At 48.4% G+C, this 19802-nt stretch overlaps 1 protein-coding gene and 1 long non-coding RNA gene across 2 annotated transcripts in view; both read right to left on the reverse strand.

The window, feature by feature from the left end:
* Positions 1 to 19802, reverse strand: part of LOC310831985 — a 372207-nt gene that overhangs the window by 163979 nt on the left and 188426 nt on the right. The window lies entirely within an intron of this gene.
* The window catches only part of IGDCC3 (immunoglobulin superfamily DCC subclass member 3), a 111087-nt gene that overhangs the window by 15213 nt on the left and 76072 nt on the right, over positions 1 to 19802 (reverse strand). The window contains exons 7-8 of the mRNA XM_083713133.1: positions 14874 to 15039; positions 3800 to 4047 (exon numbers count right to left, since the gene is read on the reverse strand). Coding sequence (XP_083569259.1) covers positions 3800 to 4047; positions 14874 to 15039 — 414 coding nt within the window. The remainder of the gene's footprint in view (positions 1 to 3799; positions 4048 to 14873; positions 15040 to 19802) is intronic.

Raw genomic sequence — 19802 nt, forward strand, 5'->3', positions numbered from 1 at the left:
CGTAACTGGAATACAATACGATATATAAGTAATGTTATTATTACAAAGCGTATACAATCATTAACACGCCTCTATAATTTTTATAAATGCATTCCAAATATCATGATATTTATCCATGCACGATCAGCTTCGTCTTCTTTTACTTTTTAAATTTTATTTTGACTAAATAATAATCATAAATAAATAAGAATAAAAATGTGCACCCCACCACCGAGACTGTTCCATTGTAACTACCCAACCTCCCAAAATTTCAACACCTCTTGCGATGGTTTGACCCCTTTCCGTTTTAACAGTACATATTCTACAAACACCCTCCATATCTCCTCAAAATCATTTCTCCTGCATATTCCCCGTCTTACCTTGATGGCACATATTAATTTATCATTAATAGCTGTATCCCACAACTCTTTATACCATTCTTCCATTTTATATTCTGCTTGCCCCTTCCACTTCCTACCTAGCTATAATAATTCGTGCAGCTGTCAATAAAGCACGGTCAGCTTCTAAAAGCAATCTGTTCCTAGGTTGCAAGACTCTTATTCTATCCACTGATCAAAGCAAGCATGATTTCTATTTCAGATATTGGGAAAGCAAGACCTGTGATTCCCAGCAACTTTCCTTCAGGGCAGACTGCCTTTTTGACATCTCTGAAATCCATCTGGATTTCCTCCTGCCGTCCAGCCGTCCAGATCCCGAGTATAAGAGCACCCTCCTCTCCATCTGGAACTGTTCGCAGCTCTCAAAAATCTAGCTACAGAAAGTGAGGCCATGTTCCAGTCGTAGCTTGCCAGCCCCAGGATGTGGCACAATGGCAGAGGTGTGCCTGATGCCACTCTGTTCACCATCAGGAGCTTGGCTCTGCTCCCTTGCTTCCTGCGTCACCAAACAAGGCATCCTGGCGGTTCCAAGCCACAGACCTAGTCTCTTCCCAGGAGATAAGAGATCCAGGAAGGTTGCCTGGTGCCAGGGCCTGTGGTGAAACTCAAGATCTGGGAAGCTAGTCATGGAGGGCAAGTCTCCATCTGAGCTCCCAGAATGCTAGACTGTTGTCTTCTGCTTGGAGGGAGTCACTGTGTCACAGGCTGTGGGGTGCTGGACCTGGCCACTAGATGTCAGGGCATGTCTACACTACAATCATGGGTATTTATTTATTTACTTTATTTCCTTTCTCTCTCTCTCGCTCCACTTCCCACCCTTAGCAATGTCAGCTTACACATGATGCCAGCGTGATAAAAATAAGATAGGCACAGGAGAGCCAGTGTTCAGTGGTTAGAGGGTCAGAGTAGGACCTGGGAGATTGGGGTTCAAATCCTTGCTCAACCATGAAGCTCACTGGGTGACTCTGGGTCAATCAGTCAGTTTCAAACCCACCCTACTCCACAGGGTTATTGGGGGGAGGAGGAGGAGGAGGAAGAGGAGGAGGAGGAGGAGGAGGAGGAGGGAGGGAAAAGAACCATTTGTGCCTCCTCTTTGGGGAAAGGCAGGATATAAATGTAATAAATAAACAATGCACACATGCCCCTGAAATGTAAATGGGTGACCTTAAGCCAGTCACCCAACTCCCAGGCCTAACCTATTTCATAGTGTTGCTGTGGGGATTTAATGGGTCTACTCTGAGGAGCACTGGCACTGGCTACAACCCAGTATGATTACATTGATTACAGTGGTGCCCCGCAAGACGAATGCCTCGCAAGACGAAAAACCCGCAAGACGAAAGGGTTTTCCGTTTTTTGAGGCACGTCGCAAGACGAATTTCCCTATGGGCTTGCTTCGCAAGAAGAAAGCCCATAGGGAAATCTCCGGGGACCTCTTTTAAATGCTGGCGGTGGGGAGCAAAGCCTCCCCCCCCCCTGGCCTTCAGAAGAGGTCCAGGAAGGCCGGCGGGGGCCGAAAGGCTTTGCTCCCCACCACCAGCATTTTAAAAGCAGTCCGGGATAGCAGGGAAGCGCTTCCCGCTATCCTGGACGGCTTTTGAAGGCAGGCGGGGGGAGCAAAGACTTTTGCTCCCCCGCCGGCCTTCAGAAGAGGTCCAGGACCTCTTCTGAAGGCGGGCGGGGGGTGAAAGTCTTTGCTCCCCCCTGCCTGCCTTCCCGGGAGAGCGGAGAAACGCAGCGTGTTTCTCCGCTGTCCCGGACAGCTTTTGAAGGCAGGCAGAGGGGAGCAAAGACTTTCGCCCCCCGCCCGCCTTCAGAAGAGGTCCAGGACAGCGGAGAAACACGCTGCTTTTCTCCGCTCTCCCGGGAAGGCAGGAAGGGGGAGCAAGGACTTTTGCCCCCCGCCAGCCTTCAGAAGAGGTCCAGGACCTCTTCTGAAGGCGGGCGGTGGGCAAAAGTCTTTGCTCCCCCATGCCTGCCTTCCCGGGAGAGCGGAAAGTCTTTGCCCCCCTCCGCCTGCCTTCAAAAGCTGTCCGCTCTCCCGGGAAGGCAGGCACGGGGGAGCAAAGACTTTTGCCCCCCGCCAGCCTTCAGAAGAGGTCCTGGACAAAGGTCTTTGTCCCCCCTGCCTGCCTTCCCGGGGGCTTTTAAGAGCGGACGGCTTTTGAAGGCAGGCGGAGGGGAGCAAAGACTTTCGCCCCCCGCCAGCCTTCAGAAGAGGTCCAGGACCTCTTCTGAAGGCTGGCGGGGGGCAAAAGTCTTTGTCCCCCCTGCCTGCCTTCCCGGGGGCTTTTAAATCGCCCCGGGACAGCGGAGAAGTCCTCCGCTGTCCCGGGGCGATTTTTAAATGCTGGCGGGCGGCAGCGAAGCCTTCGCTGCCGCCCGCCAGCATTTTAAAATGCTGTCCCGGGGTTTTTTAAAATGCTGGGGGTGGGAAGAAAAGCCCTTGTCCCCCCCCCCTCAGCCTTCAGAAGAGGTTGGGGGACAGACTGTCCCGGACCTGGTCTGAAGGCGGTTTCCATAGGAACGCATTAATTGATTTTTAATGCATTCCTATGGGAAACCGTGCTTCGCAAGACGAAAAACTCGCAAGACGAAAAAACTTGCAGAACGAATTAATTTCGTCTTGCGAGGCACCACTGTACTTGTTTATTAGAATTATTGCATTTACATCCCACCTTTTTCACAACAACCCTGTGAGGTAGGTTAGGCTGAGAGGCAGTGAATGGCCCAAGGTCACACAGTGAGCTTAATGGACAAGTGGAGATTTGAACCCTGCTCTCCCAGGTCACAGTCCTACACTCTAACGATTATGTCACATTTTTAACACTATTGCTATAACTGTGAGCTACATTGAACTCAATATTGTTGTTGGAAAAGAGACATGCAAATATTAAACAAAACAAAACCACAGCCCTGCATCCTGTCCTGTGAGAATTTCACTGATATTTTACCTCCCCTTTGGCAATTTTTGAAGGCAGCTTCCAAGGAGGAGCAATTCCAAAGAGCATCTCTTTGCTTATTGTTCCATCCTGGAGGTCCCGACAGCTGGGGGAAAAGTGTGGTCTACAAGAGAGCAGTAACTCTGGAGGCTGAGCCTCACAATTTCCACCAATCAGGATAGCCCTCATAGGCCCCCAAACTACGCAGGTGCCCAGTGCCACAGAGACCCCCATACCCTAAAGACTGAAAGAACAAGCCTTGCGGCACTTCTGAGCTCATTGCCACCACTCCTGCCTATAATTCCTCATTGGAGGTGATCACCAGCGTCCTTCCCCTTCCCACTCCCACTGAGCAACCCACCAAGGTTGGGCGCTATACAGCTCCCCGCCCCCTCACTGCCATCCCTGCCATGACAGGACATTGCAGAAGAATTTTTCAGCACAGCACTCATGTCAATGCCCAATGGACTGTTGCCGCCTCACCTGCTGCTCTCCTGATGTGTAGGACGTAGCCGATGATCTCCTTGGTGTTCTGCAGAGGCTCACTCCACAGCACTTGGATGGTGGTGGCCGAGACGGTCGTGGCTCTCACCTTCTGGGGCGGGCCAGGCAGCCCGTCGGCCCACAGCACCGTCAGCCTGGCGCTGGCTTGGGTGGAGCCAGCACTGTTCTCCGCAATGCACTGGTAGATAGCCTCGTCCACTTGGCCGATGCTGTAGATCGTCAGCGTGCTGTGGGGAAACCCAGCAAGGCCATTGGGATTAGCGCTTTCCAGCAACGAACCTAGAAATCCCCCAGCCCTTTCTCCCTCCCTCCCTCCTTTGGCCAGCCATATCTAGGTTAATCCTGATGTGTCTGAAGAGGATGTAATGAAAGGCTAAGGCTGCTTAGTGGGAATTTCACTACAGCTCCTCCCTCTTTTGGCTCTGGCAGGACTGGAGAAAATGTAGAGGATTGTTGCCTGGGATGGAAACCTGCAACCCAGTCGGGAAGTACCATATGGATTATGTTAAAGGCTGGGGGAGGGGGGGAATGAGGAGGTGATATTGGTGGCGGCATTATCCAGCTCTGATAATCACACAGCTCAGCTCTGCCTTGCATTAAAGAAACTAGAGCCACAAGCTTTTAAAATCTCAAGGGGAAAGGGCAGATTCCCAGAGGAAAAATAGGTAAGTGCCCATTCATATGATTGTGTTTTGCACCTGTACAGTGCAGCAGAGTGCACATACAGCATACATATGCACAGAGAGACACGATGACACCTACATCAGGCATCTCTTCCTATATACATAGAAATGTAAGGCTGTCGTCGCACAGCCCCCGTTGGAGGATTTGCAGTGCTGCATTGCAATCCTCGATTTGAATTAAGAGAAACCCGAAAGGTCAAGAAAAGCAAGCTCAGTAGTTGCATGGGGTGGGAAGGGGAAGATGTGGGAGGACGGGGGGGTGGCAAACAGAGCAAGCAGGGGCACAGCCCCTAATATACACATAAAAGTACATATACAGCCAATTCAGATGTTGCATCACATGTGCATTGATGCAGGTAGACCCACACATCCCCCCCCCCCCAATTTAAAAATCATGATCACAGTATGACATTTGTATCCCAATTTTCCTCCAAGGTGCTCAAAGTGGCATGCATGGCTTTCCTCTGTGTTCCTAAGTGTGCAAAACACCTCACGAACATTACCTCAACAACCTTTACAGCAAGGGTGAGAACATTAGCCTAACCAATATATTGCTTCCAGCTCACATCATTCTTCCATATTGGATCCTAGCTCACATCAGCCTCAGCAGCCAGCATGGCCAATGGCTTGAGACAATGGGAGATGGAGAACAGCAACATCTGGAGGCCCACAGATTCTCTCCCCCCGCTGTACAGGGGTTCCCCATTGGGGTCCATGAAACCCACCTGGAGGGGGGGGGTCTGTGGCACTATTCACATAATAGAAACTAACATAGAGATATCAAAACTTTCAAAAGCAGAGGAGTCCTTGGCTTGGCTTCTGAAAAAGAAGGGGTCCGAAGTACGTAGCTAATTGGGAACCGTTGCGTTGAAGTCTAGAGACAGCAGTGGAGAGAGTCCAGTGATCAGGGGAGCCACTGAGGCAGGTTCATGGCTGGCCTGGGGTTGGAAGTGGAGGCTTTCAGCTCATCACTCTTCTCTCAAACACTCCATTACCTGAGCTGGCTGAAGGGAACTGCCCGCTTTGCAACTGCTTCCATCCCAGTGGGAGGAATAATTAAACCAAGCTTCACAAAAATCAGCGCCACACTTGACTATTGATGAAAGCCTGAACAAGACTATGCCCTCCTTGCCAGCCACTGCATGTTTAAAAACACATTTTCCAATGACTGTCCGCTTTCGGGCATGGGAAGAGTGGGCCAGTCAACAACCGCTCTGCTTTTTTGCAAGCTCTGACATGCTTGCTTTGAAAAAATCAGGCTCAGAACAAAGAGGTTCGAACGACTGTGATCAAACGCTTTGCAAGAAATCACAAGCGACCTTCCAATACTTTATCTCTCAAAGGTCTCCGAGTCCCTTTATCCACACCGTGTCGTTCCCTATATTCTGATTGCAAGGAGCAGGCAGCATCTGAAGCTAGAATTAAATGGTGCTGAGCTTGCTCAGACCCCAGTGTGGCAGCTCAAGGAAAGCTGCACATTTAAATTTGCTCAATCTACTCACGTCACAGCGTAATTGCTACTGGGTTAAAATGAGCATACTTAGAGTCATAGAATCAACAAAATTGTAGAGTTGGAAGGGACCTCGTGGGTCATCCAGCCCAACCCCCTGCAAGGCGGGAACCTTTTGCTCAATGTGGGCCTCGAACCCTTGACCCTGAAATTAAGGGTCTCATGCTCTACGAACTGAGCTATCCCACAGGGGAAGCTGCCTTATACCGAGTCCAGCCCTCAGAACATCTTGCTCAGTATGGTCTACACTGACTGGCAGCAGCTCCCCAGGTTTTGGGCAAATAGCTCTTCCCCAGCCCTACCTGGAGATGCTAGGAACTGAACCTGGCACCTTCTGCATGCCAAGCAGATGTTCCTCCACTGATCTGGCACTGCACATGCCTCTTTGCAGCCATTTCCTGGCTACACACTGTAGGATGAAAAGAGGCAATTTGTCCCCACAATGCTTCCTTGTCACTGGGGCCAAAATTTGGACCTTTCTGCCTGCTGGTCCATTCTTTCTTGCTCTGCAAATGTCCAGAACCTCAACAAACAGATGATTATTCTACCCCCCTCCTATGTGCCAAGAGTCCACGTTTCCTTGGAAACGTTAGCAAGAGTTTTGGCTGATGGGGTAATTTCGGTGGACTGGCCATAAGCTCTCCCCGTTGCCACAGATTCAACATATCTGATTAAGTTGCCAAGAAGACAAGAAGGAAAGAAAGGTCATCAGAGGCTGAGGGATGAGGTTGGGGACAGGAGGTCCCTAAGCCTCTTCTTCGCTCAGGGACAGATGGAGGGATGGAGGAATCTGTCAATTTCAGTTTCTCTAATCTTACATTCAGTTCTCCGCATGTTCATATCAGTTTGCGCATGAAAATCCATCTGCATTTTAGTGAGAAGTTCTCCTAAAATACATATTTTGGCAACATAACTTCCTCCAAATGTAATTCATTTCTGAATATTATTTTCACTAATATATGCATGCTTGTGCATTTTACCTTAGAATTCAGGTGCGTTTTTGTGCACATTACTTGGCAAGAAAACATCACTCCAAAATTCGGAGTATAGCTATGTTTCGGTTTGCATATTGTTTGGAGACGTGGGAGTTAGGTAAAGATAAAGGTAAAGGTAAAGAGACCCCTGACCGTTAGATCCAGTCGTGGCCGACTCTGGGGTTGCGGCGCTTATCTCGCTTTACTGGCCAAGGGAGCCGGCGTACAGCTTCCGGGTCATGTGGCCAGCATGACTAAGCCGCTTCTGGCAAACCAGAGCAGCGAACAGCATTCCCGCCGGAGCGGTACCTATTTATCTACTTGCACTTTGACGTGCTTTCGAATTGCTAGGTTGGCAGGAGCAGGGACCGAGCAACGGGAGCTCACCCTGTCGCGGGGATTCAAACCGCTGACCTTCTGATCGGCAAGCCCTGGGCTCTGTGGTTTAACCCACAGTGCCACCCACTTCTCCCAAAGAAAAAAAGTTAGGTTGGTTCACCTTTAAATGCACAGTTGTCACCAAAAGCCCTCGAGGGGGTGGGGCAGGGCTGCCAAGGGGTAAAGAGTGGCAGATAGAGAGGTCTGGAGGGTTGTATATGGGGAGGCTCCCAACTTCAGCCCGCACCCTAACTCAGCTTCCATTGGGAGTGTCCTGTGAGCAGAGTTTTGCTTGTGGGATGCTACTTCAGAATGTGGGGCAGCATTTTCATTTATCTCTCTTCCTCCCTGCATTCCTTTTGCCCCTCAAAAACCTGCTCTGGAGAGCTGGGAACCACAGCGGGACTGTATCCAGCACAGCTCTAAGCTAAAGTCACTTAGGAGAATCCTTGTTCCGCTAGCGAAATGTTTTGTGCCTGTGGAACATGGTTGCACAAACCATAAGTAGATTTCAGAGGGCTGTGTAACAGAAATGCACCACCACCAGCACTCTAAGTTTCCATTCAGGAGGAAGGGAGCTCTCAAGCGCAAGTCCTGCAACACTAGAAGACCAAATATTCACACATGTGGAAGGAACACTGTGTGGCACTTGTAAAATTGCCAGCTGCGGTAGAACAGGAACAAATAATATGAGTGTTTGGAAGAAAGGGGCAGGCAGCAGGGCTCCAAAAAAGAGAGAAAGGAGCGGGGTATCACCTTCGTCCCAAGGGCGCCCCCTAAAGGTCTTCCCAGACACAAGAAGCACTGCAAGAAACTTGCCATTTCCATGCGGGGGCCACTCCCCTCCCCCACGTCAACAACAAACATTAATTCTCTTTTGTGGGGAGGTGCAGAAGGCCTAAGGGGGAGGGGATGGAATCACAGACATTACGCCAAGCCTTTTTGCAAATCAGTCAGGTTCTAATTTATGCTCAGGCACCATCTGGCGTGTGTGTGAAACTGTCTCCATGTAAAGACAACCAGCCTTCATGTTTTTTTTTTTGGGGGGGGGGTTGCTAGGTGTGACAGACATGATAGAGCAAAGAAGTGCCCTGATGCTGTCAAGGCGGGGGGGCAGCCTCCTCTATCATTGTCAGCTGTCACCCCACCCCACCCCCCAACAAAGGAAATGTTGCTGCTTAAAAACCAGCTTCACACATTATGAAGAAACAGAAGCAGAGGAGAGCAGGGAAGAGCTGAAACTCAACGCAACCGCACAATCTGAAACCACAAGACTCTCTGAAAGATGCTTCAAAACCGCTTTGAGTGTCCAGTTTCGAGTGCCAAGAAAACCCATAAGTGAGTGGCAAGGAAATTCTGATCCAGTGTCCAAATGTGGCCCTCCATATCTTTCTATCAGGCCCTCGGGGCTCTTCACAAGCCATGCCCCCACCAGCCCTGCTGCTCTGTGGAAGAACCAGCTACTGCCTCCTCCATCTGGGCCAGGGAGGAAAGAAAGGCTTGATGCTGGTTGATGCATTTTTCACACAGAGGAGAGGGAGATTTCCCTTTGCTACAGCTATCCAAAATGAGTAATCGCTCCCCTTTGAAGCAAAGCCCATCACTCTGGGACATCTGCTCTCTCGAAGAGCCAGGCAGGTAGTGGCATTCACAGCTTGCCTATACTGAAGACACATTCAGGGAGCCGCAGGGATGTCAATCAAACCTTTGCACAATGACTCTGACAGGCAGGGACCAAAGAGGGAGAGGAGGCTTTTGGAGATTCACACTTGGCTCCACGAAGGTGGGGGCCGCAGCCCCAAGAGAGAGAATAGAGAGGGGGAGAGAACGGGTGTCTCCAGCCATTCAAAGAGAGGAATATTCACAAGCTGTCGCTTCAGCCCGCAGGCAATCAAGATGACTGATCTCATCAAAGGTCAGCGGACCAGAGATGAACTTTCGGAGGCACCGCAAGGGAGAGGAAGCCAAGGATAGAACGCAAGGCTGAACTAGAAGGACACGGGTTCAGCAGCACAACCGAGGGAGCAAACAGGCCCACCTGCCAAGCTGTGAAAAACACAGGACAGAGAGGAAGGGTGCCCCAGAAGGTGTGGTCCAACTGGCTCATGCTAGCGAGCCAAGTTTCATGCCGAAAGGGCAGCCTAGCGGGTTGAAGATGGGGCTGTGCGTACGCTGCATGAAATGAAAAAAAGAAATCCTATCCCTTCGGGGAAAGCTGGCTTCTGCAACGTGCATATATTATGCAAATCTTGCAAATCAGCACGATCCCCAGATTTTGCATAACTATGCCACCTTTGCTACTTTGGATAATTTATTCTAGTTTTGCTTGTCATGGAAAGAGGGCGGGAGCTGCAGAGGGCACTGAGGCCCCCCCACCCCCCGGACATCTTATCCAGCTTGTTCTTCCTGCTCCAGCACTTGAATACTCACCATGTTTTTCCAAGTCTCTTTTTGCATGTTGTATTTAGAATGTTGTATTATTTTATTGTTTTTAGCCACCCTGAGCCCGGCTTCGGCTGGGGAGGGCGGGATATAAATAAAAATTTATTATTATTATTATTATTGCAACCAGAAGAGCTAGAAACTTGCCCATTGTAAAAAGCAAAAGTCAAGATTCTGAGGAAGCTGGATCCTGTAACTTCTTCTGTCATGCAAAACCAAAGCTCTCTTTACTATTACTATTATTATTATTATTATTATTATTAATTGACCTTACAGGATCTGAGGGTGACTTGATGCATATAAGGAATCCTTTACTGGTTATGGCAAGCAATGACATAAAAAGAAGAAGAAGATTTGTATGGCTGAAGTCCCGCTAGGAAAAGTTCATTGCCATGCCTGGCAGAGCCACAATGCCCCAATGCTAGTCCTACTCTTGCTTTGCAAGGGGTTGGACTAGATAACCCTTTGTGCCCCTTTCTACCTAAAGTTAGGGGAACCAGCTTGGTGTCCTCCCGGGGTTGCTAAACTCCCATCATTGCTGTCCACTGGCCAAGCTGGCTGTGACTGATGGCATTTTGGGTCCAGTAATATCTGGAAGGCTAGTGACTGCCCACCCTTTGATTACAGCAGCATGGACCATGATGGCTAAAGCAACAAGAGATAATGTGGTGCCCTTCAGGTGTTGATGGATGACAACTTCCATCAGGTGTGTTGCCTCTGGTGCTGAATGATCTCAAAGAAAGGCATTCAAGAAGCAACCAGTGAACATTACAATGACTGGGGAAGCAGAGAGTTAATGGGGGAGAGGTGGGGATGGGGAAGAGTTGTTCGTAAGATGCAGGTTTATGGAGGAGAGCAACTCCTTGGCCAGGGCTCAGCATTGCTTTTGGGCAGAATTAATAAATAATACCCACTTAATTACCATTTTGTAAATACAAGAAACACACACACACAAAAATCAATATCAGGAGCTATCTCTGCATCAAGATGGTTGGCCGTTGTGGTAAATGCATCTTGGCGATATAGACCCTTTAAGATAATTTATTTCTTCCCTGCAGATGACTCACCATCACCGCTCCAAGCAGAGACACACAGAGACAGAGCAGGCCAAAGTCAAGCAATGCACCTTCATTCTGTTACATTTTCTCACCTCACACCCCATACAAGCTCACGGCCATGCTGGCTGAAGCTGGTGGGCAGGTTAACACATTGCAGAAGGCTGCTCTGAACCTCTTGTCCAAAACAAACAAACTTTCCCCATCATCCTTGGTCAATGGGCTTGCTGTCTAGGGCGCTGAAGAGGCCAACTACAGTTGGAAGTCTGCAAGCTTCTTTGTTCTTTCTCTCATAGAGAAACCCTCCCTTTCCCCCAGGTCAGGAAGGCTGGAGTTTGGGAGTGAGATGGTGCTCAGAATTATATAGAAGCTGGAAGCTTCCTGGCTCACATGAGAGCACTGTTGCGCTCAGAGTTCTAATTGTGGGTTTCCCATTGGACCATCTGGTTGGCCATTGTGGGAAAGGGATTCTGGACTGGGTAGGCTTACAGTATGTCATTCATGTGGGCTCTCCTTATATTCTTATAGTAATTATGGGGAAAGCTCCAGTGAGAATTTTGGGAAGCGTCCATGGAAAAGGAAAGCCATTGCCTGTGACCCAACACTTTTCATTTAGCTTTATTTTCTTCTATGTGTTATCCAACAAGTGAGGAGGAGATCATTTAGATAATACTGCCAATTAATTAGTAAACAGTTCAATCTGGGGTAGATTACTTCCCCCGAATTTTCATTGCTCTTTCCCCTGCCCTCTTCTAATCAACAACCAAAAAAAGGAAAATCCTTCAGGGGCATTCAGTCTTTTTATTACTATATGATGAGTTTTAATCCAATGAAATTTTCAGTAGGGGAAAGCATGTAATCTAATTAAGAGACTCAGGCTGCAGTTTAGCTGGACTCATTAACTGCAAGATAAGAGATCCCATCATTACAGAGACAAATACCGCCCCCCCCTCAAGTGCACATCCGAATGCCACTATGCAAACTGATTCTGCTTGGAACGAATGGGGCTATACCATTTAGTCATGCACACAAGCATGAAACAAAGGGATTTGGGGGAGAGGGAGAGAGAGACTGGGGGGGGGGGGAGAAAGGATGTGGAAAGCATCCCAGGAAACCTGGCTTCTTTCTGCAACTCCTCCTTTCCAATAACATCCAGCACCTCAAATATAGTATAAAAGGGTTTGGGAATCACCAAGAACATGGAAGTATTGGTTGTAGGAAACTTACCCCTAGTATATATAAAAAATGGTAAAGGTAAAGGACCCCTGGGTGGTTAAGTCCAGTGAAAGGTTACTATGGGGTTGTGGTGCTCATCTCGCTTTCAGGCTGAGGGAGTCAGCTTTTGTCTGCACACAGCTTTCCGGGTCATGTGGACAGCATGACTAAACCTCTTCTGGTGCAATGGAACACCGTGGCCAAAACCAGAGCGCATGGAAATGCCATTTACCTTCCTGCCGCAGCGGTACCTATTTATCTACTTGCACTGGCGTGCTTTTGAACTGCTAAGTTAGCAGGAAGCTGGGACAGAGCAACAGGAGCTCACTCCATCGTGGGGATTCGAACTGCTGACCTTCCAATCGAGAAGCCCAAGAGGCTCAGTGGTTTCGACCACAGCCCCACCCACATCCCAGTAAAAACGCTTGGTTCATCTAGGCCCTTTTTGGTATAGAGAAAGTGGGTAGAGGAAGGTTTGCTCCCTTTCTCGTAACACTCAACCTCTCTCATAGCTCTCAGACTTGGGGACATCCAATGAAGCTGAATGATGGAGGATTCTGGACAAATCAAAAGGAAGTCCTTCTTTAGGCCGCACATAGCTAAACAATGGAGCTTGTTCCCACAGGAGGCAATGGTGGCCACCAACATGGGTGGCTTTAAAAGAGGAGTGGACAAATTGTGAAAACAGGATGCTGGACTAGATGGGCCTGATCCAGCAGACTCCTCCAACTTTCTTATGCCAGTCATTTTCAAATTGCATTCTCCAAAACCAAAGTGTCTCTTGGAAATATATTTAAGGCACTCCTCCATGAAAAGATAATGCTTATGTATTGCAACAACTCAATCCCACAAAGGACTGCTGGGTGTTTTCCAGGGTGTTTTCCCAGTTCACCACGGGGTGGGGGAGGAGTTACAAGAGACCTATAAGCTCTTCTTGAATAGACATGGGGACCTACAATGTGCTCCAGCACTGTCTGAAAGAAACAGAACTTTGTTATGCTGCATAGTGGTTACGGTGTCAAGAACAGGAGTGGACAGACTTGGGTTCAAATTCTAGCTCATCCATGGAAGAGAGGGCAGAAGTCCCATTGCGCTAGCAGGACTTGTTACAATGGCTCCCATGAGTACACCTGAGTCATTTACAAGGCTGATCGCCAAAGAATTGATGCTTTTGAATTATGGTGCTGGAGGAGACTCTTGAGAGTCCCATGGACTGCAAGAAGATCAAACTTATCCATTCTTAAGGAAATCAGCCCTGAGTGCTCACTGGAAGGACAGATCGTGAAGCTGAGGCTCCATTACTTTGGCCACCTCATGAGAAGAGAAGACTCCCTGAAAAAGACCCTGATGCTGGGAAAGATGGAGGGCACAAGGAGAAGGGGACGACAGAGGACGAGGTGGTTGGACAGTGTTCTCGAAGCTACCAGCATGAGTTTGACCAAACTGTGGGAGGCAGTGGAAGACAGGAGTGCCTGGCGTGCTCTGGTCCATGGGGTCACAAAGAGTCGGAAACGACTAAACAACAACAACAAATACTAGCATGAGCACCCTGACTTGGACCCAGAAATAAACTGGCAACAAATTTTTCTGTCATCTCTTTCTCTGCAATGAGTGGCATTGGTTTTTGCAGAACCGTTTTCCAACAGGGGTTTAATGGTTTGCTTCCAAACTGCGGGTCAAATTGACTTCCCTTCCCTGCACTTTGAGGTAATAAGTGTCCTTGTGACCGACTTTCTCTGAATCCGGGCCTCTTATCTCGCCAGGGAAAGCAAAAAAAGACCACATTTTCATGCCGTAGGACAGAGTGGTATTTGTGTGGTGGAAATAGCAGGCCTGGGTGAGCCTAGTGTGAAAATTACTGGTCAGTGGGTTTCGGTTTCTATGGAAATAACAGGCAACAATACAGAGAGAAATAACAAAGCTGGAAGGATAAACCCTGTAGCTTCATATAATCTCCTTAACGTGATATAACAGTGTTAAGTATATTAACAGAAGTGTATGAGCTTCAAGAAAATAATAATAATAATTGTTGTTGTCATGATCCAAAGCTCCTCCGGGGTCCTGTTGGGCCTACAAGCAAGTGGAGATTCCTCTTAGGTACAGAAGACGTTGATTGAAAACGTAAGTTCTGCCAGCCATATGATGAAATGCTATTAAATTAAAGGGCTTCTGAGCATGTAGAGAGTGCCTACCCTGTACAGTGGTACCTCGGGTTAAGAACTTAATTCGTTCTGGAGGTCCGTTCTTAACCTGAAACTGTTCTTAATCTGAAGCACTTTAGCTAATGGGGCCTTCTGCTGCCGCCGCTTCACGATTTCTGTTCTCATCCTGAAGCAAAGTTCTTAACCCGAGGTACTATTTCCAGGTTAGCGGAGTCTGTAACCTGAAGCGTATGTAACCCAAGGTACCACTGTACCTGCAAGGGTTATCATAGCCAGCCCTTACACTCCTGGGTTTGCTGCTGGGGTTGAGGCAGACTGAGCTTTTAGGCCAGTAAACAGGTTTCGGGTAGGTCAGAGCTGCAAAGCTTAATAATAATAATAATAATAATAATAATAATAATAATAAATGGGTATATTAAAAACATACAGATAATTACAATAAAAACAGCACAGCACTAGCCCTTTCTTTAAAAGAAGTCAGTTCCCAGAAGCCTGTTGGAAGAAGGAGGTATTCACCCGTTCCCTAGGACAAGGACCCTTGTACTAGCAGACAGAGAACACTGGACCTGGCCCATTGAGTCTGCTTGGCGTCCCCCACCCAGAGAATCTTAAGATCTACGCATAAGCGATTTACCTGTTGTTGTTCTTTAGCTTAATGTGGTCCGTAGGTTCTAAAATCTGCCCATTCTTCAGCCACGTTATCTGTGGAGGAGGTTCCCCCTGTGCCAAGCAGGTAAAGATGGCAGTGGTCCCCACGGGCCTGGAAATAGACTGCGGGTGCTGTACAAATTCTGCAGGAGCTGCAAAGACAAAGGAAAACATGGGTTCCATTTCTATCATCTATCTATATCTATCTATCTGTCATCTGTCTATCTATATCATCTATCTCTATCTATCTATCTATCTATCTATCTATCTATCATCTATCTATCTATCTAGGGGTGGGGTAGGCAGAAAACTGAGCTTATTGCTTATCTGTGCTAGACCCAGATAAATGAATGGGAGCTGCTGGAACTGGCATCACCATGATGCCCAGGGAGATGCCAGGGCCTAAGTGCCCTAGGAGGGGCCTGCATTGGTCTCCCTTTACGAAGAACATTGTGCCTTCAAATGCACACACATGGAAAGCTGCATAAAGAGCTAGAGGGACTGGCATAGCATGACCTCCAGCCAGTCTTGGCTCTGCCACCAATGACCTGGAGCACTCAGTGGGGAAATAGACAGTGGCCACACACAAAAAAACAGTGTGTTCTTGTGATGGCTGATTTTGAGAAGCGTTCCCCTTTTTCTCTATTGCAACCCATTTTCACCATTTGTGGGAAAGCATTGTATGAACAAAATTACCAATGAAAGAATGGCATGATCTGGAAAGGAATGCCCAGTCCTGTAATCCCCAGAGCAGAAGGAAGTGAATTTAGAACCAGCACCATCCCTCCTATTAACTCAGGCAGGGAGTGATGTAGGGGGTCCAGCTAGTGGTGTGCAGAAAAGGGAATTTCAGCAGGTAGAGTTAGTTGTGCAAAGTACACCTCTCAAAAAAACAACAACAACAACAACCCCTTCTTCTACCCAGCTACTAAAGGCTCAGGAGCCTTGCCTTCTTTTACATTTGGCCTCCCTAGAGGGCTCACAGCACTGTAGACAAAAAGGGGCAACTGGGAAACAAGAGGAAGGTATCAGCATACTTGTGGAGGACCAGCATTTCTGCCCACCCCCTTCTGCTTCAGTCAGAGGATGCTGGTGCCCATCTGGTTATTCACCAGCCTGTCCGGTCTCTTATGACACCAAATGGCTAATTGGAAACAACAGAAAGGATGGGTGGCTGGGAGGGATCCCTGTTTCTTTGCAATCTGTTCTTCTTTCTCCCTGCCTCAAAAAGAAACACCCTCTTCATTTTGTCGTTGCATGTCTTAAGTTGTTAACCATTCTCCTATACGGAGCTTGTTCATTTGCGACAAGGGATGAAAATGAGACTCCCAACATCTGAGGTCAGAGAACCAAGAGGAATATGGGAAACTTGTCTGCTGAAGGGATCAAAGGAAGGAGATCAAAAGGACTCTCTGAGAGGGTCAGAGATGGGAGACAGAAGAAGCTGGTTTAACATTTAGTACAGGGAGATGATCCTGTCCCCGCCCCACAGCCCCAACTGAACTTGATTATAATACCACTGTGTTAAGTTGGCTTAAAAGATAATGATTGCTGGGAATAAATAAGCATTTCCAAGGTGCTTTAACAATCAAACCTTCCCTGGGAACTCTGGACATTGTAGCTCTGAGCGGGCAATAGAGGATTCCAAACCACTCTCAGCACCCTTGGCAAACTACATCTCCCAGGATTCTTTGCAGGGAGCCATGACGGCTTAAAGCGGTATCATAGCACTTTAAATGTATGGTATAGTTGTGGGCTTAGTTGGATGGGCAAAATTCAAATGGAATGAATGAATGAATGAATGAATGAATGAATGAATGAATGAATGAACTCCTTTGCCAGGCTAGTTGTATGCTACTGTCAAAAGAACAGTTCTTTATACTTTAGGAAAGAATGCCAATTTTGCAAAGGAAGCACCTAAGCTTACTGAAAATGTAGAAGGAGTCTGGTATCATTTGATGCAAGGAAGAGAATGAGTGGATCACAATAAGTAGTTAACAACTGGAATGAGCGATTTTCACAATGTGGGCACAGAAAGTAGCAGCTACTGCAACAGGGACAGGGGAGGGATTCTTTGTTTGAGACCCCCAGCCCTTCATAGGAACATGGAAGTATGTGCCACACGTAGCTCAGTACTGCTCACACTGACTGGCAGTGACTCTCTGAGGTTTTTCAGGTAGGGGACATTTCAAGCCTTAACTGGAGATGCTAGGAATTGAACCTGAGACGTCCTGCATGCAAGGCCCTTCTCCCCTTTCTTTCCTCACTCCCACTTCTCTGAAATCCTGAGGCTTTTGCATTATGCCAGCAGCTTCTGAATATGTTCCAGACACTCCCTGATTTACTGCTCCAAACCTTCAACCGGCCCACTTGCAGCATAAGTTATTAACAAGAGTTTTGTTTAACACCTTTTGCTTTCAGGATGTCGTTTGTGTCTACCTGAGAATGTAGTGTGTGAGCTGACGCAAACCAGCAGGTGGGTATGCCCCAGACCCTGTGGTGCCTTCAAATCAGCAGCCCACTCACTGCTGCAGAAATAAATTATTCTGAGTGTCTGGGAAAGGGTGAAGGAGGAGGAGGACATCCTCACATCAAGGCTGCTGAACGGGTCATCCTCTGTCAGCAGCAGCCCTTCCTCCTCCTCCTCACACTCTGCTTCTTTCGTTGCATAATGGCTCCTCCAGCCCAACTGCTTTGAGAGCTGTGTTGCAGAGGATGGCCGACCTTTCGCTCACCTGGTCAACCGCAACGAGCAAGACTGCAGCTACACACACACACACAAACACATCTAAAACACATGCCTTCCCTCAAAGGCTCTTGGGAACTGTAGCTATCACAGACCCACAATTCCCAGCCCCTCAACAAACTACAGCTCCTAGGATTCTTTGCAGGAAGCCATGTGCTTTAAATGTATGGTGTGCATGCAGCTTAACTCTCCAAGGGACGTGGGGAGCTGCCTCATATTATGTCAACCCATGCAAGCTCAGGTTTGTCTACATAGGGGACGAGGAACCTCAGGCCCAGGGACTGGATGTACCCTCCAAGGCTCTCTAACTCTGTTTTGCACCCTCTCCTTGAGTGTCTTTGCCTGGCTGGAATTTTGTCCTAGAATTTTTGTGATGCCTTACGCTTCCCTAGATGGGAGGATAGAGAGGAGCTTTCAAAGAGGATTAGACAAATCCATGTGGAACAAGCCGATCAATGGCTACTAACCACAATGGCTAGGCTTACCTCTACTTCAGAGGCAACATGCAGGTAGGCAGAGTGCTGTTGCACCCATTTCCAACTCACGAGCTTCCCAAGGGCATCTGGTCTGCTGCTGCGAGAGCAGGATGCTGGCCTAGATTGGCCATTAGCCAGATCCATCAGGGCTGTTCTTAGAGTTGTGTGCAAATATGAATGGACACCAGCCTACCATACAAAGGTGAAATAGACAGGAATTGCTCCATCCAATTTTGGTTCTAGCCTCACCCACTGCTGCTATGTGGGCCCCAGAAGGTTGCCCAGGTGGAAATGCAGCCCTCAGGTCAAATTGCTTTTGTTTACTTCTATACGGGGTTCCTAAGGGATGCGGGTGGCTCTGTGGGTTAAACCACAGAGCCTAGAACTTGCTGATCAGAAGGTCGGCAGTTTGAATTCCCGTGACGGGGTGAGCTCCCGTTGCTCAGTCCCTGCTCCTGCCCACCTAGCAGTTCGAAAGCACGTCAAAGTGCAAGTAGATAAATAAGTACCGCTCCGGTGGGAAGGTAAACGGCATTTCCATGCGCTGTTCTGGTTCGCCAGAAGCGGCTTAGTCATGCTGGCCACATGACCCAGAAGCTGTATGCCGGCTCCCTCGGCCAATAAAGCGAGGTGAGCGCCGCAACCCCAGAGTCAGCCATGACTGGACCTAATGGTCAGGGGTCCCCTTTACCTTTTATACGGGGTTCCAGCACTTCTCAGGTGGGTGCCATTGCTATGATAAGAGAACTACGGGAGGCATTCATGGTGAGTTCCAGCACCTCTTTTTCTAGAAAAATAAAACTGCTTATATATTAAATCTGTATCCTGCTCTTCCTCCTAAGGGAATTTGGCTCAACAGTGGATCTACAGTGGCGGCATCTTTCCTGGCTTTCAGAGAGGGGTTGTTCCCAGCCCTGCCAATCCTTCTGCACATGTCATGTGCTCTCTGCTTGTTTTCTTTCTAGGCCGCAACCGACTTGGGAATGGTTGTTTGGAGGAATCATTTGCGAATGCACACAGGAGGGCACCAAGTTACTGGAGCCCAAGGAAGGGGGTCTTTCGGGTCAATGGGTCTGGCTATAACGGGGGCTATAACAATGTCGTTTGGAGGCAAGGATGTTAGCAGAAAGAGATCTCCTTCCCCACTGCCCCAAAGGGGGAAAAGACCCTCTTGCCTGGCCATCCCTGTGAAAATGGCCAATTAGGCCGCTCAGGTGGGAGAGAGATAATTTGAGATTCAGAGGCTCATCAAGCCGAGCAGTTAACGAGGGGAGCTGATGAGAATGCAGGCTGCTGGAAACGGGCTACTTCAAAGGCGAAGCCGAGGGCTCGTAATCAGGGAAAGGATTAACAGCATTCAAACTCTGTGCTGCCAGCTGTGTTGCTCCTCTTTTCTCTCCCCCCCCCCCCCCTCAAACCCTGGAAAAGGCGTTCTCTGTGCAAAAACTTCACCATGGAGACTGGACGCACAGCAAACATTTGAGAAAGTCCTTTTGGGGCAGCAATGGCCAAGGTCATTAAAAATGGCTTTTCAGGTCTGCCGTTAGGAGGATTTTGCCTTGGGGGGGGGAGAAAAGCCCCCCCATTTCTCTGGTGCACAGGCCACACAGCAGAGGGGTTTAGTCTCAGGACTGCAGCTACAGGAGCGCATGGAATTGAGCTCTCTCACTAAGTTTTTAGCTTCCTTTTCTTC

The sequence above is a fragment of the Podarcis gaigeae genome (genome assembly GCF_964106915.1).
Source record: "Podarcis gaigeae genome assembly, chromosome: 14".
Classification (NCBI taxonomy): Eukaryota; Metazoa; Chordata; class Lepidosauria; order Squamata; family Lacertidae; genus Podarcis; species Podarcis gaigeae.